Source organism: Podarcis melisellensis (assembly GCF_964234715.1).
Source record: "Podarcis melisellensis genome assembly, chromosome: 12".
Lineage (NCBI taxonomy): Eukaryota > Metazoa > Chordata > Lepidosauria > Squamata > Lacertidae > Podarcis > Podarcis melisellensis.
The window spans coordinates 57,098,159-57,119,147 of record NC_138544.1 but is presented as its reverse complement, the minus strand read 5'-3'; the positions used below and the strand labels follow the sequence as shown (position 1 = coordinate 57,119,147).

At 46.3% G+C, this 20,989-nt stretch overlaps 2 protein-coding genes across 2 annotated transcripts in view; one reads left to right on the top strand and one right to left on the bottom strand.

The window, feature by feature from the left end:
• Positions 1-20,989, bottom strand: part of LOC309353218 (cytochrome P450 2C25-like) — a 196,181-nt gene that overhangs the window by 95,719 nt on the left and 79,473 nt on the right. The window lies entirely within an intron of this gene.
• On the top strand, positions 4,670-14,463 carry LOC309381148 (uncharacterized protein). The gene is made up of 4 exons (XM_081931713.1): positions 4,670-4,817; positions 8,463-8,589; positions 10,664-10,777; positions 12,260-14,463. Exons 1-4 carry the CDS (start codon positions 4,782-4,784, stop codon positions 14,188-14,190), a joined length of 2,208 nt encoding a protein of 735 aa, XP_081787839.1. The 5' UTR covers positions 4,670-4,781; the 3' UTR covers positions 14,191-14,463.

Here is a 20,989-nt window from a genome sequence, read left to right as displayed (position 1 = left end):
AAACAGCTCTTACTGTCAGGAAGTTCTTCCTAATGTTTAGGTGGAATCTTCTTTCTTGTAGTTGCACATATAATGTGCAAAACAACCCACCCACTTCACAGTGTCTCCCTGCCTGACAATAGAAGCTCCTTCATCAGCTAATTTTTAAGGGGTCGTGTAAGTTTGAAGACTGTGTATAAAATATCCTGTTATTTTCTACGTTTCTCAGAGATAACAACTAAGTGTGGGTAGATCAATGTGTATCTTGAGCTTTTCTGTGCATTTTCCAAGATACACGTTGATCTACCTACATTTAGTTGTTATCTCTGAGAAATGTAGAAAATAACAGGATATATTTATACGAATAAAGCAGAGACATCACCTTGCCAACAAAGGTCTGTATACTTCAAGCTATGGTTTTCCCAGTAGTGATGTATGGAAGTGAGAGCTGGACCATAAGGAAGGCTGATCGCCGAAGAATGGATGCTTTTGAATTCTGGTGCTGGAGGAGACTCTGGAGAGTCCCATGGACTGCAAGAAGATCCAACCTCTCCATTCTGAAGGAAATCAGCCCTGAGTGCTCACTGGAAGGACAGATCCTGAAGCTGAGGCTCCAAGACTTGGGCCACCTCAGGAGAAGAGAAGACTCCCTGGAAAAGACCCTGATGTTGGGAAAGATGGAGGGCACAAGGAGAAGGGGACGACAGAGGACAAGATTGTTGGACAGTGTTCTCGAAGCTACCAGCATGAGTTTGACCAAACTGCGGGAGGCAGTGGAAGACAGGAGTGCCTGGCGTGCTCTGGTCCAGGGGGTCACGATGAGTCGGACACGACTAAACAATTTATACGAATTCTTCTAACTTACACGACCCCTTAAAAATTAGCTGATGAAGGTGAATACATCGAAACGGGGCCGTGTCACTATTGATTTGCGAGTAGAGACCACTCCCACTACTGAAACTTATATTGGTGTGCTTTTTTCTTGGTATATTTAGTAACAGGAACTCCCAACTTATTTGACGGTGGAAGCTTGCAGGGGGTGATGGGTAGGCAAACAACGGATGTAGCAGAAAAAGGTTCGGTGGGTTGGGAGTAGACCCATCTCCTGCAATGTCATCATCCCAAAAGCTACACCACAGCTGTGACAAAACATCAGGAGTAAATATTGAATATCGCGTGTGTGGGGAGGAGGCAACTAATAACATTGGGAAAAGAGAGCGGGCAGATGTTGAGATGGTGCAGAAAACCCCAAACCTTTTCGCTGCCTCACACCCACCACCCACGCCACCCCCAAGATGATGGCTGAATAATTCCCTTTGATGGATCCTGGAAAAACAGCCCGGTCCTCGTTTCTGAGCCTTTGGAACAGTGCCCGCCTCCCCGTGTTTTCAGTCTGGCCTCAGCCACCAAGGGGACTAGCAGCTTGCTTTCCAATGAAACGGAGATCCTCAAGGTTCCCTCTAGGGCAGCAGGTTCCTTTGGGGGGGGGCGTGATCCACTTTTAGGTTAAATTCTAGTTCTGATCATCTGGGTAAAGATACGTGCCAGACCACTGAATAGTCCTCACTCCCCACCCCCCCAAAAGATAACCCTCAGCACCCTTAAGAAACTACACTTCCCATGATTCTTTGGGGAGGGGGGAAATGTGGCGTAAGAATGCTTTAAATCAGTGGTGTCCATACGTTCTTCAAAGAGGGCCAGATTTGATGAAGGTGAGGCCCACGAGGGCCGACCAAAGTTGTTGACCTTTTTGAGGATTGAAGTTGAGCTTTTTTTAAGGATTTTACCCCAGGAAATATAGATTTGGCCCCTGAAATGAACTTTGGACATGCCTGCTTTAATTGCAGATGGAAGCTTTTACCTTGCCCTTGAATGAGTTTACAGAAAGTTCAAATGATGAAAAAGCATTGTGCTTATCTGCTATGACTGAAAGGGATGCGGGTGGCGCTGTGGTCTAAACCACTGAGCCTCTTGGCCTTGCCGATCGGAAGGTTTGTGGTTTGAATCCGCACAATGGGGTGAGATCCCTTTGCTCGGTCCCAGCTCCTGCCTACCTAACAGTTCAAAAGCATGCCAGTGCAAGTAGATAAATAGATACCGCTCTGGCAGGAAGGTAAATGGCATTTCCGTGCACTCTGGTTTCCGTCACGGTGTCCCACTGCACCAGAAGCAGTTTAGTCCTGCTGGCCACAGGACCCAGAAAGCTGTCTGTGAAGGAAATAAGCAGCTATCTTGTCTTTAAAAGACATCTGAAGGCAGCCTTGTTTAGGGAAGTTTTTAATATTTAATGCTGTATTGTTTTTAACACTCGATTGGGAGCTGCCCTGAGTGGCTGGGGAAACTCAGCCAGATGGGTGGGGTATAAATAATAAATTATTATTATTATTATTAAAAACGCCGGCTCCCTCGGCCTGAAAGCGAGATGAGCGCCACAACCCCATAGCCACCTTTGACTGGACTTAACCGTCCAGGGGTCCTTTACCTTTTTTATAAGACTAAAGTGTTTATGAACTACTGTATTTGTAGCAACCTGCTTGTGGTTAACGCTTAGCTGGAACGAAATATTCAACGCAGCAATAGAGAAATTAAAATAATAATTTATTTGTCAGACAAATAAATGATAGGCACAGTGGTATATGGTTACCAAAGCTCTGCCCCCTCCAGCCCTGATGGCCAGCACTTATATTTCCTCAGCCCAGCCCCCTTGCTCCTCCTTTGGCTGCCTCTGTCCAATCAGCCTGGTTGAAATTCCTATTGGCTGTTTGCTAGAACCAATCATAAAAGATACACCCATTTCCTATTACCTTTTATGGGAGACAAAGAGCTATATTTCCTTCTATCCATAAATCGCAGACAAGTAGCCATATATCTTACATTTGCCTCGGCAAGGCACCTTAATTACCAGCTCACCTTTTGCCCCTGTTGCCCCTGCATTCCAAAACAAATGGCTAAAACAAATGGCTCATGGTATTAAATTCTATCTAAACAGAGATCTTGGGTTCACATTCTCACACACCATCAATGAAATAAGAATCTAACATAAGAATCTAACATTTCTTACTTTCTAAATCCTTTGCATAATTACATTAAGCCAACAAATCTCATACATAACATAGATAGCTTTTTAGAAGAAAAGTAAAAAAGGAACTCAGTAAAAAAACCAGCTTCAAAAGAAGCCTCTTCAGTTTACACCCCCCTTTTCCCAGCCAGCTGCTTTTCCCATTAGCTCTTCCCAAAATTTATTGCCCTTTAACTCTCTCAGTATACCTTAAACCTTAGGAAAATATGGCTAGAGTCTGATAGGAGGCACATGGTATTATTTTCTGTTAAACAATAAATCTTACTATTTACCAACTCTTAATTAGTGTTATTGCAGCTTGATTGTATTCTGTAATATGTAGGGTCAGTGTAACATTTGCTCCCAGCCTGTAATTCCCTTTTACAACTTTGAGAAACTTGTCTCCTGTTAGTGCTATAAATCAGGGGGGGGGCTTGTTCAGGAGAGCAGGAAGATAAACAACTGCCAAAGTACTTAGCCAGCTGGTTTCTGCCTGGCATGAAACATACAAACATTTGCAAATATATATTTAAGCTCATTTTAAAATACAGGCCTTGATCGGATGCCTCAATTGCACATACTTTTTTTAAACAAAGAAAATATTTAATAAAAATACATATATATATATATATATATATATATATATATATATATATATATATAGGCTGAAGTATGTGCTCAACCAAATGTGTGTATAAAACATCTTATTTTATAAACGACGAAGAGGCAACAATATATTATTTCTCACGCTATCCAACCTCGGTTTAAAACCCCACTTTTGTTGAAGAAACCAGAAGCCTTTCTCCTGGGCATAGTTGACCAATCGGTGTTAAAGAAGGATAGAACTTTCTTTATGTACGCCACAACAGCAGCAAGAATACTTATTGCAAAATATTGGAAGACACAAGATCTACCCACTCTGGAAGAATGGCAGATGAAGGTGATGGATTACATGGAATTGGCGGAAATGACTGGCAGAATCCGAGACCACGGAGAAGAGTCAGTGGAAGAAATTTAAAGACTATCTACAGAGACACTGTAAAATTAATGAATGTTAGAATTATGTTGGATAGAAATTAAGTGGTTTCCAGCTGTAATGCTTTAAGAGAATATGAAAAAATGGTTTTTTATAAGTAAAAATTCAAGGTTGCAATAATTGATTAAAGATCTGGGTAGAATAATGAGGGAAAGAAACTGCTGAGCTAATATATTGAATTGGAATACAAAAAAGGGAGGTGAGAAACAAGTAAATGAAAAGTAATATGATGAGAAGACTGATTGTTTTTAACAATTTTTATTTTGTATTTTTTTTCTTTTTTCTTTTTCTATTTTGTAATGCAAAAATCTTAATAAAAATTTTATTTAAAAACAAAACAAAACCCCACTTTCGAACAGCAGAAAGTTCTTCCTGGTCTCTAGCCGGATTCTCTTTTCTTGAATCCACTGGTTGCAGGTGCGCGCCTTTGCATCCCCCGCTCGTTTCCCCCCTCTGCACAACGACCCTGCGAGTAGGCGCGGCGCAGGGGACTGCGCGCAACGAGGGCAGTCAGGGGTTTTGAACCGGAGCTTCCCAGGTCCTTAATCCGAGCGCAAAGCGCCTTCTCCGCGCGTGGCAAGAAAGAAGTCGGGAAAAGAAGAATCTCTCGCCTTCTCCACGCCTCTGAAAGCCCTGGAGCTCCGCCCCGGCAGCCCAGACCGGAGGTGCTGCGAGGAGAAGCGCCCAGAGGCGGCGGAGAGGGGCGCCATGCCTGCCCGGGAAGCAACAAGCTGCGCTTCGCAGGTAGGAGCGCAACCGGTGCAGTTGGGGGGGGGGATTGCTGGAAAGCCTGCTCTGCAAAACTTGGGGTGGATCCCTGGATCGGGGAGGGGGCAGTTTCAGGCAGTGCTGGGTGAAAGAGATCCACTTTTCAAGGCTTAGGCCGACCCGGATGCCCCAGCAAGGAGATGGGCTGCCCGCGCGCGCGCAGTTTTTGGAGACCTGGGGGGGGGGGGGGACTTTGGAACCAGCCTCCTTAGCCAACTTTTTAAAGACCTTTGGAGGCAACCGAGCCCTGGAAAGATTGTGGCGAACCCCCCGCCCGATATGTAATTCAAAACAATACTAAAAATAATTTTAATGATCATTACAAAAACAGAAAGTTGCTGCGGTCTCTGGTTATCTCGCCTTATTGCAATCTATCTAGGACGCGCGCTCCACCCCCCCCCCGGTTTAGTAAATAAAATGAGGACGGAAGAATGGGAAAGTGTTTAGGAGTGCACGAGCCAAGTTCGGATTTCCCTCCACGACGACTACAAGAATATCAAACGCAAAATTCTTTAAAATAAAATACTTTTTTGAGGGGTGCCCCCCGCATGCTGGTGCCTCAACGCATGTCTGGTCTGCGTGTTGGGCAACCCAGCGCTGCCTTTGCTCATCTGCAAATATACTGTATTTCCAAATATTTTGCACTTGGAGCTCCTATCAGCTGCAGCCAGCAGGGCCTTCAGATCTGCTGTGCTGTGCTGTAATTTGAAGCTTGCAGTACTGTGTCTACTTTAAAGGGTTAAGGGTAAAGGGGCCCCTGACCATTAGGTCCAGTCGTGGCCGACTCTGGGGTTGCAGCGCTCATCTCGCTTTATTGGCCGAGGGAGCCGGCGTACAGCTTCCGGGTCATGTGGCCAGCAGGACTAAGCCGCTTCTGGCGAACCAGAGCAGCGCATGGAAACGCCATTTACCTTCCCGCTGGAGCGGTACCTATTTATCTACTTGCACTTTGATGTGCTTCCGAACTGCTAGATTGTCAGGAGCAGGGACGGAGCAACGGGAGCTCACCCCATCGCGGGGATTCGAACCGCCAACCTTCTGATCAGCAAGTCCTAGGCTCTGTGGTTTAACCCACAGCGCCACCCGCATCTACTTTAAATAACAATAATTTAAAAATTAAATGAAGCTCAGAAATGAATAATTGGTAAATCTGCATGTATGCCTTTCTGGCTAGCAAATGGACTCTTCTCTCCCCTAGGTAGATTTAATAAGCAGTTTTTCTGGTGACTGATATATGTTTCTATGTGGGTGGCGGTTTGGGGTGTGGTGAATCTAGTGTGTTGAGTTTAGATAACATTTGAGGACCTCCTAACGAAGCCAAGACTTAAATGTGGAGCCATGCATGCAAAACAGCCAAGCACCTTCTAAACTTGGCATATCAAAGCACTATCATATCCAGTGCTTTTTTTCCTGGGGAGATGCAGGGCTATGCATACCCCTAAACATTTTGTGAATCTTAACGGGAGAAGAAACAATTTTTTTTTAATGGAATATGCAGAAATGGCAAGACTGGCGGGAAAGATCAGAAACCAGGAAGACCCAAGTATTTTTAAAAGACTGGAATAACTTTGTAACATATTTGAGAGATCACTGTACACAGTTGAAATCATTGGCAGGCTGTTTAAGTTTAATAATGATATTGGAAAGCTGTTACTTTCAACTACAAGGAAATTCAGAAGGGAGGGACTAGAGGAAGTCAACCAAGATGCTTAAAAGGTTGGATTTGTAAAGAATTAAGTTTGTTGTTATTGTTTATCTGTTGTTCCTTTTTTCTTTTTCTGTTCATTGATGTATTTTTCTTTTTTTCTGTTTTTGTGTGTCATTCTGCTTTGTGGTTTTTGTTATAATTGTGGAAAATCTAATAATATTTTTAAAAAATGAAATCATTGGCAGGAATGCAATGACAATTGTAATGTAACATGGATTTTGGATACTATGATTATATCACAGATAGATTACAGTAAAAGATGCAGGAATAAAATTTAGAATTGGGACCCATAGAGGGAAGGAAGGAGGTCTCAAGGTTTGAAAGAACCATTTTCTTTTTTAATGTGTGAAAATGTTGTATTTATGGTGTATAACTTTTATGTAAAACTAATTTTAAAAAATGATTCCTTTATTATTGTTTTAGTTTCTTCTCTAACATGGTGAATCATCAATTCCGTTGCTACCCCCGATGGCGGCCTTTTGTCCATTAACTGTATTTATTTCCCCCGATTTGAACTATAGAATGATGATTTTCTTGAGTCAAAATGAGAGTACCAATAAACATTTTTAAAGAAAAAAAGTACTGAACGTATCCTAGCGGTTCTCAGCCTGTGGGTCCCCAGATGTTGTTGGACTACAACTCCCATCTTCCCTGAGCTCTGGCCTTGCTAGCTAGGGGTGATGGGAGTTGTAGTTCAACAACATCTGGCGGAATAGCTCTGTCTTACAGGCCTGATGGAAGAAGGTTAAACCCTGAAGGGCCCTAGTCTCATGGGACAGAGCATTCCACCAGGTCAGAGCCATCACTGAAAAGGCCCTGGCCCTGGTGGAGGATTGTCTGACTTCATTAGGGCCTGGGACCTCTAAACTATGGTTATTCATTCACCTTAAGGTCCTCTGCGGGGCAGACCAGGAGAGGCGGTCCTGTAAATACGGGGGCCCTAAGCCACAAGGGCTTTAAAGGTCAATACCAGCACCTTGAACCTGACCCTAGACTCCACTGGGAGCCAGTGCAACTGGTAAAGCACTGGGTGAATATGCTCCCATGGCAGGGACCCTGTGAGGAGCCTCGCTGCAGCATTCTGCACCCGCTGGAGTTTCTGGGACAGTTTCATGGGCAGCCCCATGTAGAGCGAATTACAGTAGTCAAGCCCATAGCTGTCAACCGTCCCTTATTTGGTGGGAAACTCCCTTATCCCAGCGCTGTGTCCTGCTGCTGTCCCTTACTGATGATGTCCCTTAAATTTCCCGGGTTTCAAAGGAAGCAGCTCCTCTCCCTCTCTCCCTCCCTCCCTGCCGGCCAGGGAGGAGGGAGGCTCCAACTGGGTTGCTTGGCTGCGTTGCTCACCCAATAAGGAGTCTAAGAACGACTGGGGGGTGGAGCTTGCATGCCTTGTGCCGATCAAATCGTCCGCGTTGCCTGGGGACTCGCCTTTGCTCAGCGCTTCCCAGCGGAGAGGTGACGGTGGTTTTCCTTGCTGCATCCCCTTTGCTGGGTTGCTGCGCTGTGGGAACCACCGCTTGAGGCTTCGTTTGGCTGCTGGCTGGGCTTTCTGCCTTTGGCTCGGAGGGTCTCAGAAGTCGAACATACCTGTGCCTGGAAAATCCCTTCTTTTGGCTGCTGATCCCTTATTTCCGAGGCTGCTGGTCCCTTATTTTCAAATCTGTAAGTTGACAGCTATGGTCAAGCCTGTTCTAGTGCAGGTTGTAAACCACTAGTCCAACCCGATGCAATGCAGGAATTGCAACGAAAGAACCCGTGGTATCCAACTCTTTTTAAAAAAATCCAACGAAGGAGATTCTACCACTTTCCACTGTCAAACAGCTCTTGCCACCAGACAGTTGTTCCTCCTGTTTAGTTGGAACCTCCTTTCTTACCATGTGGCTCCAAAATGGAAATGTTTCTCATTTCAGGCAACAGTGAGGTTTGAGGACGTCATTCTTTATTTCTCCAGGAGTGAGTGGAAGTCCCTAGCCAAGTGGCAGAAGGAGCTGTACTGGGAAGTGTTGACAGATAACTATGAAGCTTTGCTCGTTGCAGGTAAGGAGAATCCCGCGGCTGAAAAAAGGCCTCCGCAAATATCGCAACTTGACTTTCTATGAATGAGAAAACGCAGGTCCATCTTGTTCTCAAGATGCGGTGCATGCTCTGGTTATCTCCCACTTGGACTCCTGCAATGCGCTCTACGTGGGGCTCCCTTTGTTGTTTTTTTAAATAATATTTTATTAAGTTTTAACAATAAAGAAATTCCAAAACAACAAATAGGGGGAAAAAAACCATAAGAAAAATACAAAAACACAAAGTTACGAAATACAAAAATACAAACATTTAACATAAAAAAAGAAAAAAAGAAAAAGCACAAAAGAAAAAAAGAAAAATCCCTCTTTTTTAATTTCTCATCTTTGATTAACTTATTTTCCTGACTTCCTCACGCCTCCCTTTTTTGTATCCCTTTTAAAAATTGGTTCAGCAAATTCATATCCTATTAGTTTATCCTTAATTATTTTTCCTCACATATTATAGCTTCAAGTTTTCATCTATTATCAATCCAATCTTACATTTTACCTTGTTGCTAGAACCCCTTCATTCCATTTCAATGTCATCAACATTCAAAAATTTTACAATGTTTCTGTAGATAAATTTTAAATACGTGGGGCTCCCTTTGAAGGTGACCTGGAAACTGCAACTAATTCAGAATGCGGAGGCTAGACTGGGGACTGGGAGCGGCCGCCGAGACCATATAACACCGGTCTTGAAAGACCTACACTGGCTCCCAGTACGTTTCCGAGCACAATTCAAAGTGTTGGTGCTGACCTTTCAAGCCCCACATGGCCTTGGCCCAGTAGACCTGAAGGAGCGTCTCCACTCCCATCGTTCTGCCCGGACACTGAGGTCCAGCACCCAGGGCCTTCTGGCAGTTCCCTCATTGCGAGAAGCAAAGCTACAGGGAACCAGGCAGAGGGCCTTCTCAGTGGTGGCACCCGCCCTGTGGAACGTCCTCCCATCAGATGTCAAGGAAACAAACAACTATCTGACTTTTAGAAGACATCTGAAGGCAGCCCTGTTTAGGGAAGTTTTAAATACTTGATGTTTTATTCTGTTTTTTATCTGTTGGGAGCTGCCCAGAGTGGCTGGAGGAACCCAACCGGAAGGGCAGGGTAAAAATAAACAACAACACAACTACTACTACAGTGGTACCTCGGTTTAAGAACAGTCCTGTTTACGAACGATTCGGTTTACAAACTCCGCAAAACCGGAAATAGTGTCTTGGTTTGAGAACTTTACCTAAGAACGGAATCTGAACCTTGGGAGGGCACTGGCGGTGAGATGCCTCATTAGGGAAAGTGTGCCTCAGTTTAAGAACGGTTTTGGTTTAAGAACGGACTTCCAGAATGGATTAAGTTCATAAACCGAGGTACCACTGTATTATTATTATTCCTTAGTTACTTGTAACTAGAGAAGCCATCCCTACGAATTCATTTTGGCTGACTGCCAGAAACCTACTGCTCATCAGGATTCAAAATCTGCGGGACCAGAAATTCACAGAAGACTGGTGTAAATTTGCAGACTATTTGAAAAGTAATTGTGATGATCAGACTACGTTTGTAGGTTTGCAAGAAGTTTTGTGAGGTGAATTATTGGAACTATTGCAAAAATGGATAAAGGGGAGGAGGATTAGTTAAGATAATTAAAGGCAATATGAATTTAAGAAATGCATAAGAAGTGGTCAAAACGGTGGATCATCAGAGGTGCTGATGGAAGTCCAAAAAAAAGATTGTATAAGTGGTGAAGTTTTGTGGTATGTATTATAATTTATATGTTAACATTAATAAAAAATATTATTAAAAAAAAAGAAACCTACTGCTCATCTGCACCCAAAATTCATTAGTCTCTTTTCAGGCTAGAAAATCCCAATTGCCAGTGAATCAGAGTGGGTTTTTTAGGGAGCAGGTAGCAGCAGTAGATGAAATGGAGCGCCTGTATTCGCTTTTTCTAAAAGAGGAACTGATGAAGGAAGGGGAGAATCGCAAGCATGCAGAGAACAAGTCCTCTTTGTTGAAATATTGTTTCCAACGCTGTGTTTTCTGTCTCCCTCATTTCCCTCTGCGAGCAGGGCGGCCGGTCACCAAAGCAGAAGTTGTGGCCTGGCTTGAGCAGTGTGAACGCCTGGACATCGAAGGAACCCAGGAATCTAGAGTCAGAGACCCTGATGCAAATGTTTCTGCAAGTGAGTGGAAATTAAAAGTGGAATGTGTTGGAAGGGCAGGGTGCCGAGACCCCAAATCTACGCAAAAGCTCCAAAAGGGGGAGGACTCAGTTGACGATTATAACTGCTGAAAGAACAATGGCCAGCCGTTAATTTAAGTTAATACATTGCAAGGGGTGTAACCCGACTGGATTCTTACCAGTCCAAATGGAAAGCTTGGTAAAGGTAAAGGGACCCCTGACCAGTCGTGGCTGACTCTAGGGTTGCAGCGCTCATCTCGCTTTATTGGCCGAGGAAGCCGGCGTACAACTTCCGGGTCATGTGGCCAGCAGGACTAAGCTGCTTCTGGCGAACCAGAGCAGTGCGCGGAAACGCCGTTTACCTTCCCACCACAGTGGTACCTATTTATCTACGTGCACTGGTGTGATTTCGAACTGCTAGGTTGGCAGGAGCAGGAGCAGGGACCGAGCAACGGGAGCTCACCCCGTTGCGGGGATTCGAACCGCGACCTTTTGATCGGCAAGCCCTAGGCTCTGTAGTTTAACCCACAGCGCCACCTGCATCCCTAATGGAAAGCTACACTGCATGAAAAGCTAAGAGGCTTGGGGTTTTCCCCACAGGCCCTGATAGCTGTAGGTTATGAGAAAGCTAGAGCAATAATCTGCCAACGAATTTGGGATGTGGAATTGCAATGCCACGTGAGTGAGATGAATAAACACCCAGCAATGAAAGATAACGGGAGGGGATTTACCCCAGCAAATTATTTGTCAAAATTACAAATACAGATGGTCATTTACCCCCGCTAGGTTCAAAGTGCTGGGCAGATTTGAGGGTAGACCACTCGCAGAACGAGTCTGCCCCTGCGGCTTGATGGAGGTAGAAACTGTCTCTCATGTCTTGTTACGCTGCTGTTTCAATGGGGATATACACTCGGTATTTATTACCCCTGCTACGCAAAAATCTCCAAATGAATCCGAACTTCAGTGTCTAAAATCCCTGGTAGAGGACAAGGATCTTGAGATCATGTTAAGGGTAGCCAAATTCTGTGCGTTTGCCATAAAACTTAGGGAACAAGCTGTGCTATAAGGCTTAAGGTTTTAAATGAGAATTTTAGGTTATATGTTAGTGACTACGTTTTAATTTATATATTTTTAAACTGTTGCTATATCTGTATTGTCCCCATTATACCTAATAATTGTGAATTCAAATGTATCCCCTATTGTGTTTTCCTTGATATTGTTTGTGGGCTGGAACCGGTCTGTGACCGAAATAATAAAATTCTATTCTATTGCAAGGGGCGCGACTTGATAACTCTTGAGGTCCTTTCCGACTCTACAGTGAAAAATTGCAAATGGAAGCTTTCTTTAAAAAAGGAATTGGTGAACCTAAATTAGTTATGCCTACTAATGGCAATGGCTCCGCTCTGAGTACGGACGGATGCGACCCTTTCACCTGTTCCGTTGTCCACAGAGAAATAATTCCACGTTTTCTCTTCCCCTCCAGCAAACGACGGGCCCTCGAAGGCATGTTGTGAGGAACGCACAGGGCAGGCAGGATCTCGCGAGACGCTACGCGACAAGTCTAAGGAGGTAGTGACCCAACGCGGTGATATGCGGGGCACCCCCAAGCAGACGTATTTGTCAGCCGGACCACAAGGCAAGCCTGCAAAGGCTGAGCCTCTTTTGCACATCAAACATGGGCAAAGTCCGGCAAGCCCGGCCTGCTCCCAGAGGCCTGCCGTTCCACCAAAACAGTATAAATGCAGGGAGTGTGGCAAGAGGTTCCGGCTGGAAGGGCTGCTTCGAATGCATCAGAAGATCGCCGCGAGGAAGATGTCCGTTGCTTGCTCTGTCTGCGGGCTGTGCTTCACGAGCCCTTTGTCTCTGCGGATGCACCAGAGAACGCACATTCCTGCTGTGGCGGACGGGGAGAAGGCCTCTCCCGGGAAGAACCGTCTGAGTGCGCAGCAAGCGCCCGAGAAGTTGCACCGGTGCGCAGACTGCGGGGACCGATTTCGCGGGTTCCTCGACGTCCTCCGGCACCAGAAAAGCCACGAGGAGGCTAGACCCCGGCCGTGCGTCCAGTGCGAGGCCTCGTTCATGCACCGGATCGACCTCGCCGTGCACGAGGAGGGCCACTTGGAGGAAGCGCTGAAGAGGCACGATCGGCGCAGGCGGAAGTGTCTCTGCAAGCTCGCCTTCCGGCTGCACTTTGCGTCGCTGCTCGGATGTGGCGTGCGGGGCAACCAGGCCGCCTCGCAGGAGCAGGACCCCGAGCGACTGCACCAGGACGAAGATGTCAGAGGCGAGGCGCAGTATCCCTGCACCAGATGTGGGCTGCTATTCAAGTGGGAAGAGAACCTCGAGGTACATTACAGGTACTGCAGCAAGCAGTGGCTGCAGAAGCCTCCGTTAAGCGCCTCCTCCCCAGTCGCTCTGCAAGGGGAACAGCGGGAGGCTAGCGACAAGCAAGGAGTTGCCCGGCCAGCTTCCGAGGGCAGCCACGGCGACACGGGGCTCCCTTGCCCTCCCTCGCAAGCCTCCTCCGCTCAGCACGCCTGCCCGGAGTGCGGCAAACACTCCGCCTCCAAGGGCAGCCTCCGGAGGCAGAAGAGGAAGCACAAGGCTGCGTTGCAGTGCCGCCAGAGCATAGCCCACATGGGCGGCGGTAGTGGTGGCTCCGGTGGCCCCGCCACAGCTTGCACGACCAAGAAGCTGTACAAATGCCAGGAGTGCGGGAAGAAGCTGGTGTACAAGTGGCAGGTGGCCGCTCACCAGCAAGGCCACGCCGAAGGGAAGAGTTTTATATGCCACCGCTGCGGGGAAAGCTTCGGGTTCAAGAGCGGTTTGCAGGAACACCGATGTGCGGCGGGAGGTGCTGCGCAGGGCAAGGCCAGGCTGCTTTGCTGGTGCGGGAAGAGCTTGTCGAAGCTTCAATTTTCCAGGCATCAAGAGTTCCACGCGGGGCTGAGGTACATGTGCCTCCTTTGCGGGAAGATGTCGAGTTTCCAGAGTTCGGCCATCGCGCATCGCCGCGGACATGTCAGAAGGGGGCAGCTGCTCGCGGCGGCGAGAGGCTCCGATCTCCTTTCCCACACAATAGAAAAGGTGTACATTCCTCAAGGGCCGCAGCCGCAGAATGCAGAGGGGACAGGGCAGCCCAACGATGGCTTTTCGACCGGCCAGGAGGCCCCGGCGGAGGGTGGGAAGAGCCCTCGGCAGAAATGGAAGCTGAACTCTCCCCGGATCACCCTCCCGAAGCCCTTCAAGTGCAGGGACTGCGGGAAAGCCTTCGCCTACCCGGCTCGCCTGCTGTTGCACCGCAAGGAACACACGGGCGACTTCCCCTTCCAGTGTGCCGAATGCGGGAAAGGCTTCATCAGCAGAAATTACCTTAGCCTGCACTGGAAAATACACACCAAAGAGAGTGTGTGACTGCCTCTGGAACAGGGCCACAGCGTCCTCCTGGCTTTCCCAAATTTCACCTCCTGTCCTCATCCCCGACTGGGGCTGATGGGAGTTGGGAGCCCAAATGATAGCTAGATGATGATGATGATGATGATTATATGTTCCCTGCCCATCTGCCTGGGTTTCCCTAGCCACTCTGGGCGGCTTCCAACAAAGATTAAAAATACCGCATTTTTCGCTCTATAAGACGCACCAGACCACAAGACGCACCTAGTTTTTGGAGGAGGAAAACAAGAAAAAAAATTTCTGAATCTCAAGCCAGAACAGCAAGAGGGATTGCTGCACAGTGAAAGCAGTGATCCCTCTTGATCTTCTGGCTTCTCGGATAGCTGCGCAGCCTGCATTCGCTCCATAAGACGCACATACATTTCCCCTTACTTTTTAGGAGGGAAAAAGTGAGTCTTATAGAGCAAAAAGTACGGTACATTAAAATGTCACACATTAAAAACTTCCCTAAACAGAGCTGCCTTCAGATGTCTTCTGAATGTCAGGTAGTTGTTTATCTTTTTGACATCTGGTGGGAGGGCGTTCCACAGGGCGGGCGCCACCACCGAGAAGGCCCTCTGCCTGGTTCCCTGTAACCTCACTTCTCGCAGTGAGGGAACCGCCAGAAGGCCCTTGGAGATGGACCTCAGTGTCCTGGCTGAACGATGGGGGTGGAGACGCTCCTTCAGGTATATCTAGAGAGAACCATGTTGGCTCTGGAGGAAGGGAAGTGCCTGCTGGCCGGCTACTTGTCATGGGTGGGCAGAAGAATGGTTCCCTCAAGCCTGTGAACTTGAGAGCAGCTCCCAGAATCCTCTGTCATTGCACATGGTGCCTCTGAGCATGATGTTCCTCAGCACAAGGAAGCAGCGCTCCTAGAGGCTGCTGGGAAAACCGCCCCTCAGAGCATGCAGCGAGTCGGAAGAGGGGTGAGCAAAACTCGAATCCATGCAATGCATTTAGAGGACATTGCTTCTCCTACAAAATCCCTGGGAACTGTAGCTGATCCTCTGCGGAGCTACGGTTATCCATGTGCGTTAAGTGGTCTTTACACGTCAGATGCAGATGTGACCTTAGTTTGGTGTCCTCTTTTTCTCGCTGCATACGAGCCTCTCGGGTCACCCTCCACCCCACATAGACCTCTGGTTATAGGGTGGTATATAAATAATAATACTACTGCTAATAATAATAATAATAATAATAATATAATATTGCCCTAGTGGCCTAGATAGAGAAGCAGAGCTATAAATCTGCATCTGCTTTAAAGTAAGATTTCCACTAGTGGCTGATTTATTAATTGGCTTAAGTCACGGCCAAATTATCTAAGGTGATCAATTCTGTGAAATACGTAACTTGGGGTGCTTTGAGATTTTGAATGTTCTTCAGTCAAGTATGTGAACACAGATCCACTCTAGATGGTGTGTTTTTTTGGTGTATGTGTGAATGCCAACATTCACCAGTGCACCCAAGTTGTCTCAATTAATTTTTTTAATTAGCAGAATTTGCTGGAATGGGGCAGCACCCTCACATGCCGAATTTCATCGTTCACCGTTTAAAGCAGAGGACTTATTAACTGTTTTGTTATTTGTCAGTATGTTTTTATTATGCTTTTATTACTGACGTTCTGTAATGTGTTTTTAATGTGTCCCCCACCCCGCCCTGGGATCTTTTGATAAAAGGGTGGTATGTAAGTTTAATAAATAAAATAAAAATAAAAGGCAGGTTGGGATTCTCTTTAAATTTGCCTTCAGCCTTCGGAACTGGAAAGAAGCTGGATGATGCAGGATTTTAACCATCTGATGCAGATTTCACTCTGCAGAGCATCAGGCGTGGTGATGCTGTTAATATTCACCATCCTACATATACTGAGTTTCACTACAGTTCCCATCACTGGTGTCCATTTGACATTTTGGCTGAGTGCTCATGGGAGTTGTAGTCCAAAGCAGCTGGGGTTGGCTAAAGCAGGCATAGGCAGACTCAGCCCTCCAGATGTTTTGAGACTACAGTTCCCACCATCCCTGACCACTGGTCCTGCTAGCTAGGGATAATAATACCTTTATTGTCAATGTACAACCTGTGTACAATGAAACTAACCGAGCCTCCCCCGCACAAACACTCAATCTCATTGCACTCTGTGTGCTTATCACACAACACACCAACCCCTAAAGTCAGTTGTGCTATATTATTTTCCGTTCAGCAGCGTAACAGCCCACAGATAGAAACTGTTTTTTAGCCTGTTGGTATGGCTGATTATGGGGACGTGGGTGGCGCTGTGGGTAAAACCTCAGCGCCTAGGACTTGCCGATCGCATGGTCGGCGGTTCGAATCCCTGTGGCGGGGTGAGCTCCCGTTGTTCGGTCCCAGCTCCTGCCCACCTAGCAGTTCGAAAGCACCCCTAAGTGCAAGTAGATAAATAGGTACCGCTTTATAGCGGGAAGGTAACGGCGTTTCCGTGTGCTGCGCTGGTGCCGGTTTGCCAGAGCAGCTTCACCACGCTGGCCACGTGACTCAGAAGTGTCTTCGGACAGCGCTGGCTCCCTGCCTCTTAAGCAAGATGAGCACGCAACCCCAGAGTCGGACACGACTGGCCCGTACGGGCAGGGGTACCTTTACCTTTATGGCTGATTATAGGACATGGGTGGCGCTGTGGGTTATCCCCCGCGTACCTAAGGGGGGATATACTTTGGGCATAAAAAAAATGAATGGTCAGATGAACCTAAGTGGGGGAGGGAAATTGCCCTGTATGTCCGCTTCAGGGCAAAACACACAATCCAAAATATTCTTCCCTCTAGTGGGGAAATTCATACTGTTCAAACTTAGGAAAAACGTTCTTCAGGCAGGCCTGATTGAAATCCCCTGCCAAAAGGATCCTCTGGGTGGATTTGCTGCTGCCTAGAGATGGGACGCAGGTGGCGCTGTGGGTTAAAGCCTCAGCGCCTAGGACTTGCCGATCGAAAGGTCAGCGGTTCGAATCCCTGCGGCGGGGTGCGCTCCCGCTGCTTGGTCCCAGCGCCTGCCAACCTAGCAGTTCGAAAGCACCTCCGGGTGCAAGTAGATAAATAGGGACCGCTTACCAGCGGGAAGGTAAACGGCGTTTCCGTGTGCGGCTCTGGTTCGCCAGATGCAGCTTTGTCACGCTGGCCACGTGACCCGGAAGTGTCTCCGGACAGCGCTGGCCCCTGGCCTCTTAAGTGAGATGGGTTCACAACCCCAGAGTCTGTCAAGACTGGCCCGTACGGGCAGGGGTACCTTTACCTTTAGAGATGTCATAGGGACGTGGGTGGTCTAAACCACAGAGCCTAGGTTGCCCAATCTCTCCATTGCTTTTTATATCGGTCCTGGAGGTTCTCTTAAACATGATTAGAAGGGACCAATTGGTTAAAGGTATACAAGTCGGAGCTAAACAGTACAAATTGAAAGCATTTACCGATGATTTGATATTGACACTACAGGAGCCAGAATCTAGTACTAAAAGAGTACTGGAACTGATTCAAGAATTTGGTCAGGTAGCGGGTTTTAAGTTGAACAAGATGAAAACTAAGGTTCTAGAGAAAAATCTAACAGTGACTGAGAGAGAGAGGTTTCAGAAGGAGACAGGATTAACACTGGTTAAGAAAGTGAAATACCTAGGGGTTAATATGACTGCCAAGAATGTGAATTTATTTAAGGATAACTATGAAAAATGTTGGATGGAAGTGAAAAAGGATTTAGAAATATGGTCAAATCGGAAGCTATCATTGCTAGGCCGAATTGCTGTGATAAAAATGAATGTATTGCCAAGGATGCTGTTTTTGTTTCAAACATTGCAAATTTTGGATAAAATGGACTGTTTCAAGAAGTGGCAGAGAGATATTTCCAGATTTGTCTGGCAGGGCAAGAAGCCTCGAATAAAATTTAAGATATTAACTGATGCTAAAGAAAGAGGTGGATTTGTTAGAAAAGCACTGTTTAATGTCTGGATAAGATATAAGGACTCGCTTGAAAATAAAACCCCAAGGTGGTTGTCAACAATGGAAGCGAAGGCTCAGAAAAAGCTCAATATGGAGGCCAAATGGCCGAAATATTGGGAAATTTTTGAACAAGAGGGAGACAGATTAAAACTTCAGAGTTTTGAAAAACTAAAAAATAGAGTGCGAGATTGGCTTCATTATTACCAAATAATGGAAGCATATAATTTGGACAAAAAAAAATGGCTTCCAGGTGGAAAAATCAAAATTGGAAACAGAACAGAACTGTTAGATCCCAAAATTAAGAACTTGTCAGGAATGTATAACTTGCTGTTGAAATGGAACACTCAGGATGAAACGGTGAAATCAGCTATGATTAAATGGGCACAAGATGTTGGACACAACATTATGATGGCTGACTGGGAACAGTTATGGACCAGAGGTATGAAGTTTACGGCATGTAATGCCTTAAGAGAGAATATAATGAAAATGATCTACAGGTGGTACATGATACCAGTCAAGCTTGCAAAAATTTATCATTTGCCCGATAATAAATGTTGGAAATGTAAAGAGACTGAAGGTACATTCTTTCACCTTTGGTGGTCATGCCCAAGGGTTAAGACTTTCTGGGAGATTATCTATAATGAAATGAAAAAGGTATTTAAATATTCCTTTCTGAAGAAACCAGAGGCCTTTCTCCTGGGCATGGTCAGCCAATTGGTGCCAAAGAAGGATAGAACTTTCTTTATGTCTGCAACAACAACAGCAAGAATACTTATTGCAAAGTACTGGAAGACACAAGATCTACCCACCCGGGAAGAATGGCAGATGAAGTTGATGGACTACATGGAACTGGCGGAAATGACTGGCAGAATCCGAGACCAGGGAGAAGAGTCGGTGGAGGAAGATTGGAAGAAATTTAAAGATTATTTACAGAAACATTGTAAAATTAATGAATGTTAGAAGGATGTTGGAATGAAGTTAGGTGGTTTTAGCAGAAATGTTATAAAGGATTAAGTAAAAATAGACTGTTAATTGGTGAAAGGAGGGAAAGTAAAGTTAGATTATATAAAGATAAATTACAGGACAAAAACTGGGAAAGATGGAAAGGATTTGCTGAAATAGCTAACCGAACTAGAATACAAAAAAGGGAGGTGTGAGGAGGTCAAGGAAACAAGCAAATGAAAGATAGGTTATGGGAAGATTCACTGTGTTTTTTAATTGTTTGTATTTTTCTGTTCTTTTTTTCTTTTTTTCCTTATTGTGATTTGCTGCTTTGTTCTTGTTTAATATGGTGTTTTTACTTTTTCTTTTTGTAACTTTTAAAACTTTAATAAATATTATTTTCAAAAAAAAAAAAAACCAAACAAAAACCACAGAGCCTAGGACTCGCCGATCAGAAGGTCGGCGGTTCGAATCCCCGCGACGGGGTGAGCTCCCGTTGCTCGGTCCCTGCTCCTGCCAACCTAGCAGTTCGAAAGCACGTCAAAGTGCAAGTAGATAAATAGGTACCACTCCGGCGGGATGGTAAACGGCGTTACCATGCGCTGCTCTGGTTCGCCAGAAGCAGCTTAGTCATGCTGGCCGCATGACCCGGAAGCTGTACGCCGGCTCCCTCGGCCAGTAAAGCGAGATGAGTGCCGCAACCCAAGTCGGCCACGACTGGACCTAATGGTCAGGGGTCCCTTTACCTTTAGAGATGACATCATATAGCTTAGAAAGTCCCACTCTGACGTTAGCATCAGGTGGAACGTAAACAGCTATGATGGGAGTTGTAGTCCCAAACATCTGGAGGGCCGAGTTTGCCAATGCCTGGGCTAAAGGTTTCATAAGCCAATCAGGAGAACATCTGTCTGTCTGCTCGCTCCCTTGGAAATTTCCAGGAGCGCAGGGGGGAAAGTTCATGATGGAAAGCACAGCTGTTCACGTCCCTTGTGACGCTACAGAAACAGAGTTGGATAGATGGGACCTCCAGGGGCCATCTATTCCCAGTGGCGTAGCGTGGGTTGTCAGCACCCGGGGCAAGGCAAGTAATTTGTGCCCCCTAACCTGTGGATTTGCGCCCCCTAACTCCCAGATGTTGCGCCCAGTGTGGCCGGCCCCCCTGCACCCCCCACGCTACGCCACTGTCTATTCCAACCCCCTGCAATGCAGGAATCTCAGCTAAAGCATCCATGACAGGTGGCCACCCAACCTCTGCTTAAAAACCTCCAAGGGAATCCATTATTACTATCATGTGTTTAGGTTTTATATCCATGCCATCTTTTTCTGATTAGTTTTCTGTCACATAGTATGCGTTGACGACGAGGTATGACGGAAAGCAAATAATAAATAAGGAACGAGAATCCGTTTCACCTTCTGAGGGAGTCCGCCTCATGTCCAGAACAGATCTTACTGCCATCTTCCTGATCTGCCATCACCTGAGGTTTAGTCAGAATCTCCTGTAACTCAAAGCCACGGGTTCGAGTCCTGCCCTCTGGAGCAAGAGAAAACCAGCTCGCTCCGTCTTTCATGGGACAACACCTTGAGATATTTGAAGCTGCCTATGATAGCACCTCCCGGCCTTATTTAACCAAGCTAAACACCCCCAACTCCTTCAACTGTTCTTCATAAGGTGTGGACTCTTACCATTTCGGCCGCTCTCCTCTGCACACCTTCTAGCTTCTCAGTATCCTCCTTAAACTGTGGCGCCCACAATGGCAGCTCTTACTCATTTTTGGAGGGAAAGCTTTCAGCCTTAGGCCTACCGCTAGATTAGGGCAGCCTTTGCCAGGCTGCTTCCCTTGTCCTCCTGATATTATGGGTCACAGTCCATGTCAGAGCCAGCATCATAC

Excerpts from the sequence above, each read along its gene's own strand:
- LOC309381148 (XM_081931713.1), top strand. The coding sequence starts at position 4,782 with ATGCCTGCCCGGGAAGCAACAAGCTGCGCTTCGCAG. Across the intron at positions 8,590-10,663 it reads TGAAGCTTTGCTCGTTGCAG|GGCGGCCGGTCACCAAAGCA; the intron begins GTAAGGAGAATC and ends CTCTGCGAGCAG. Across the intron at positions 10,778-12,259 it reads TGATGCAAATGTTTCTGCAA|CAAACGACGGGCCCTCGAAG; the intron begins GTGAGTGGAAAT and ends CTTCCCCTCCAG.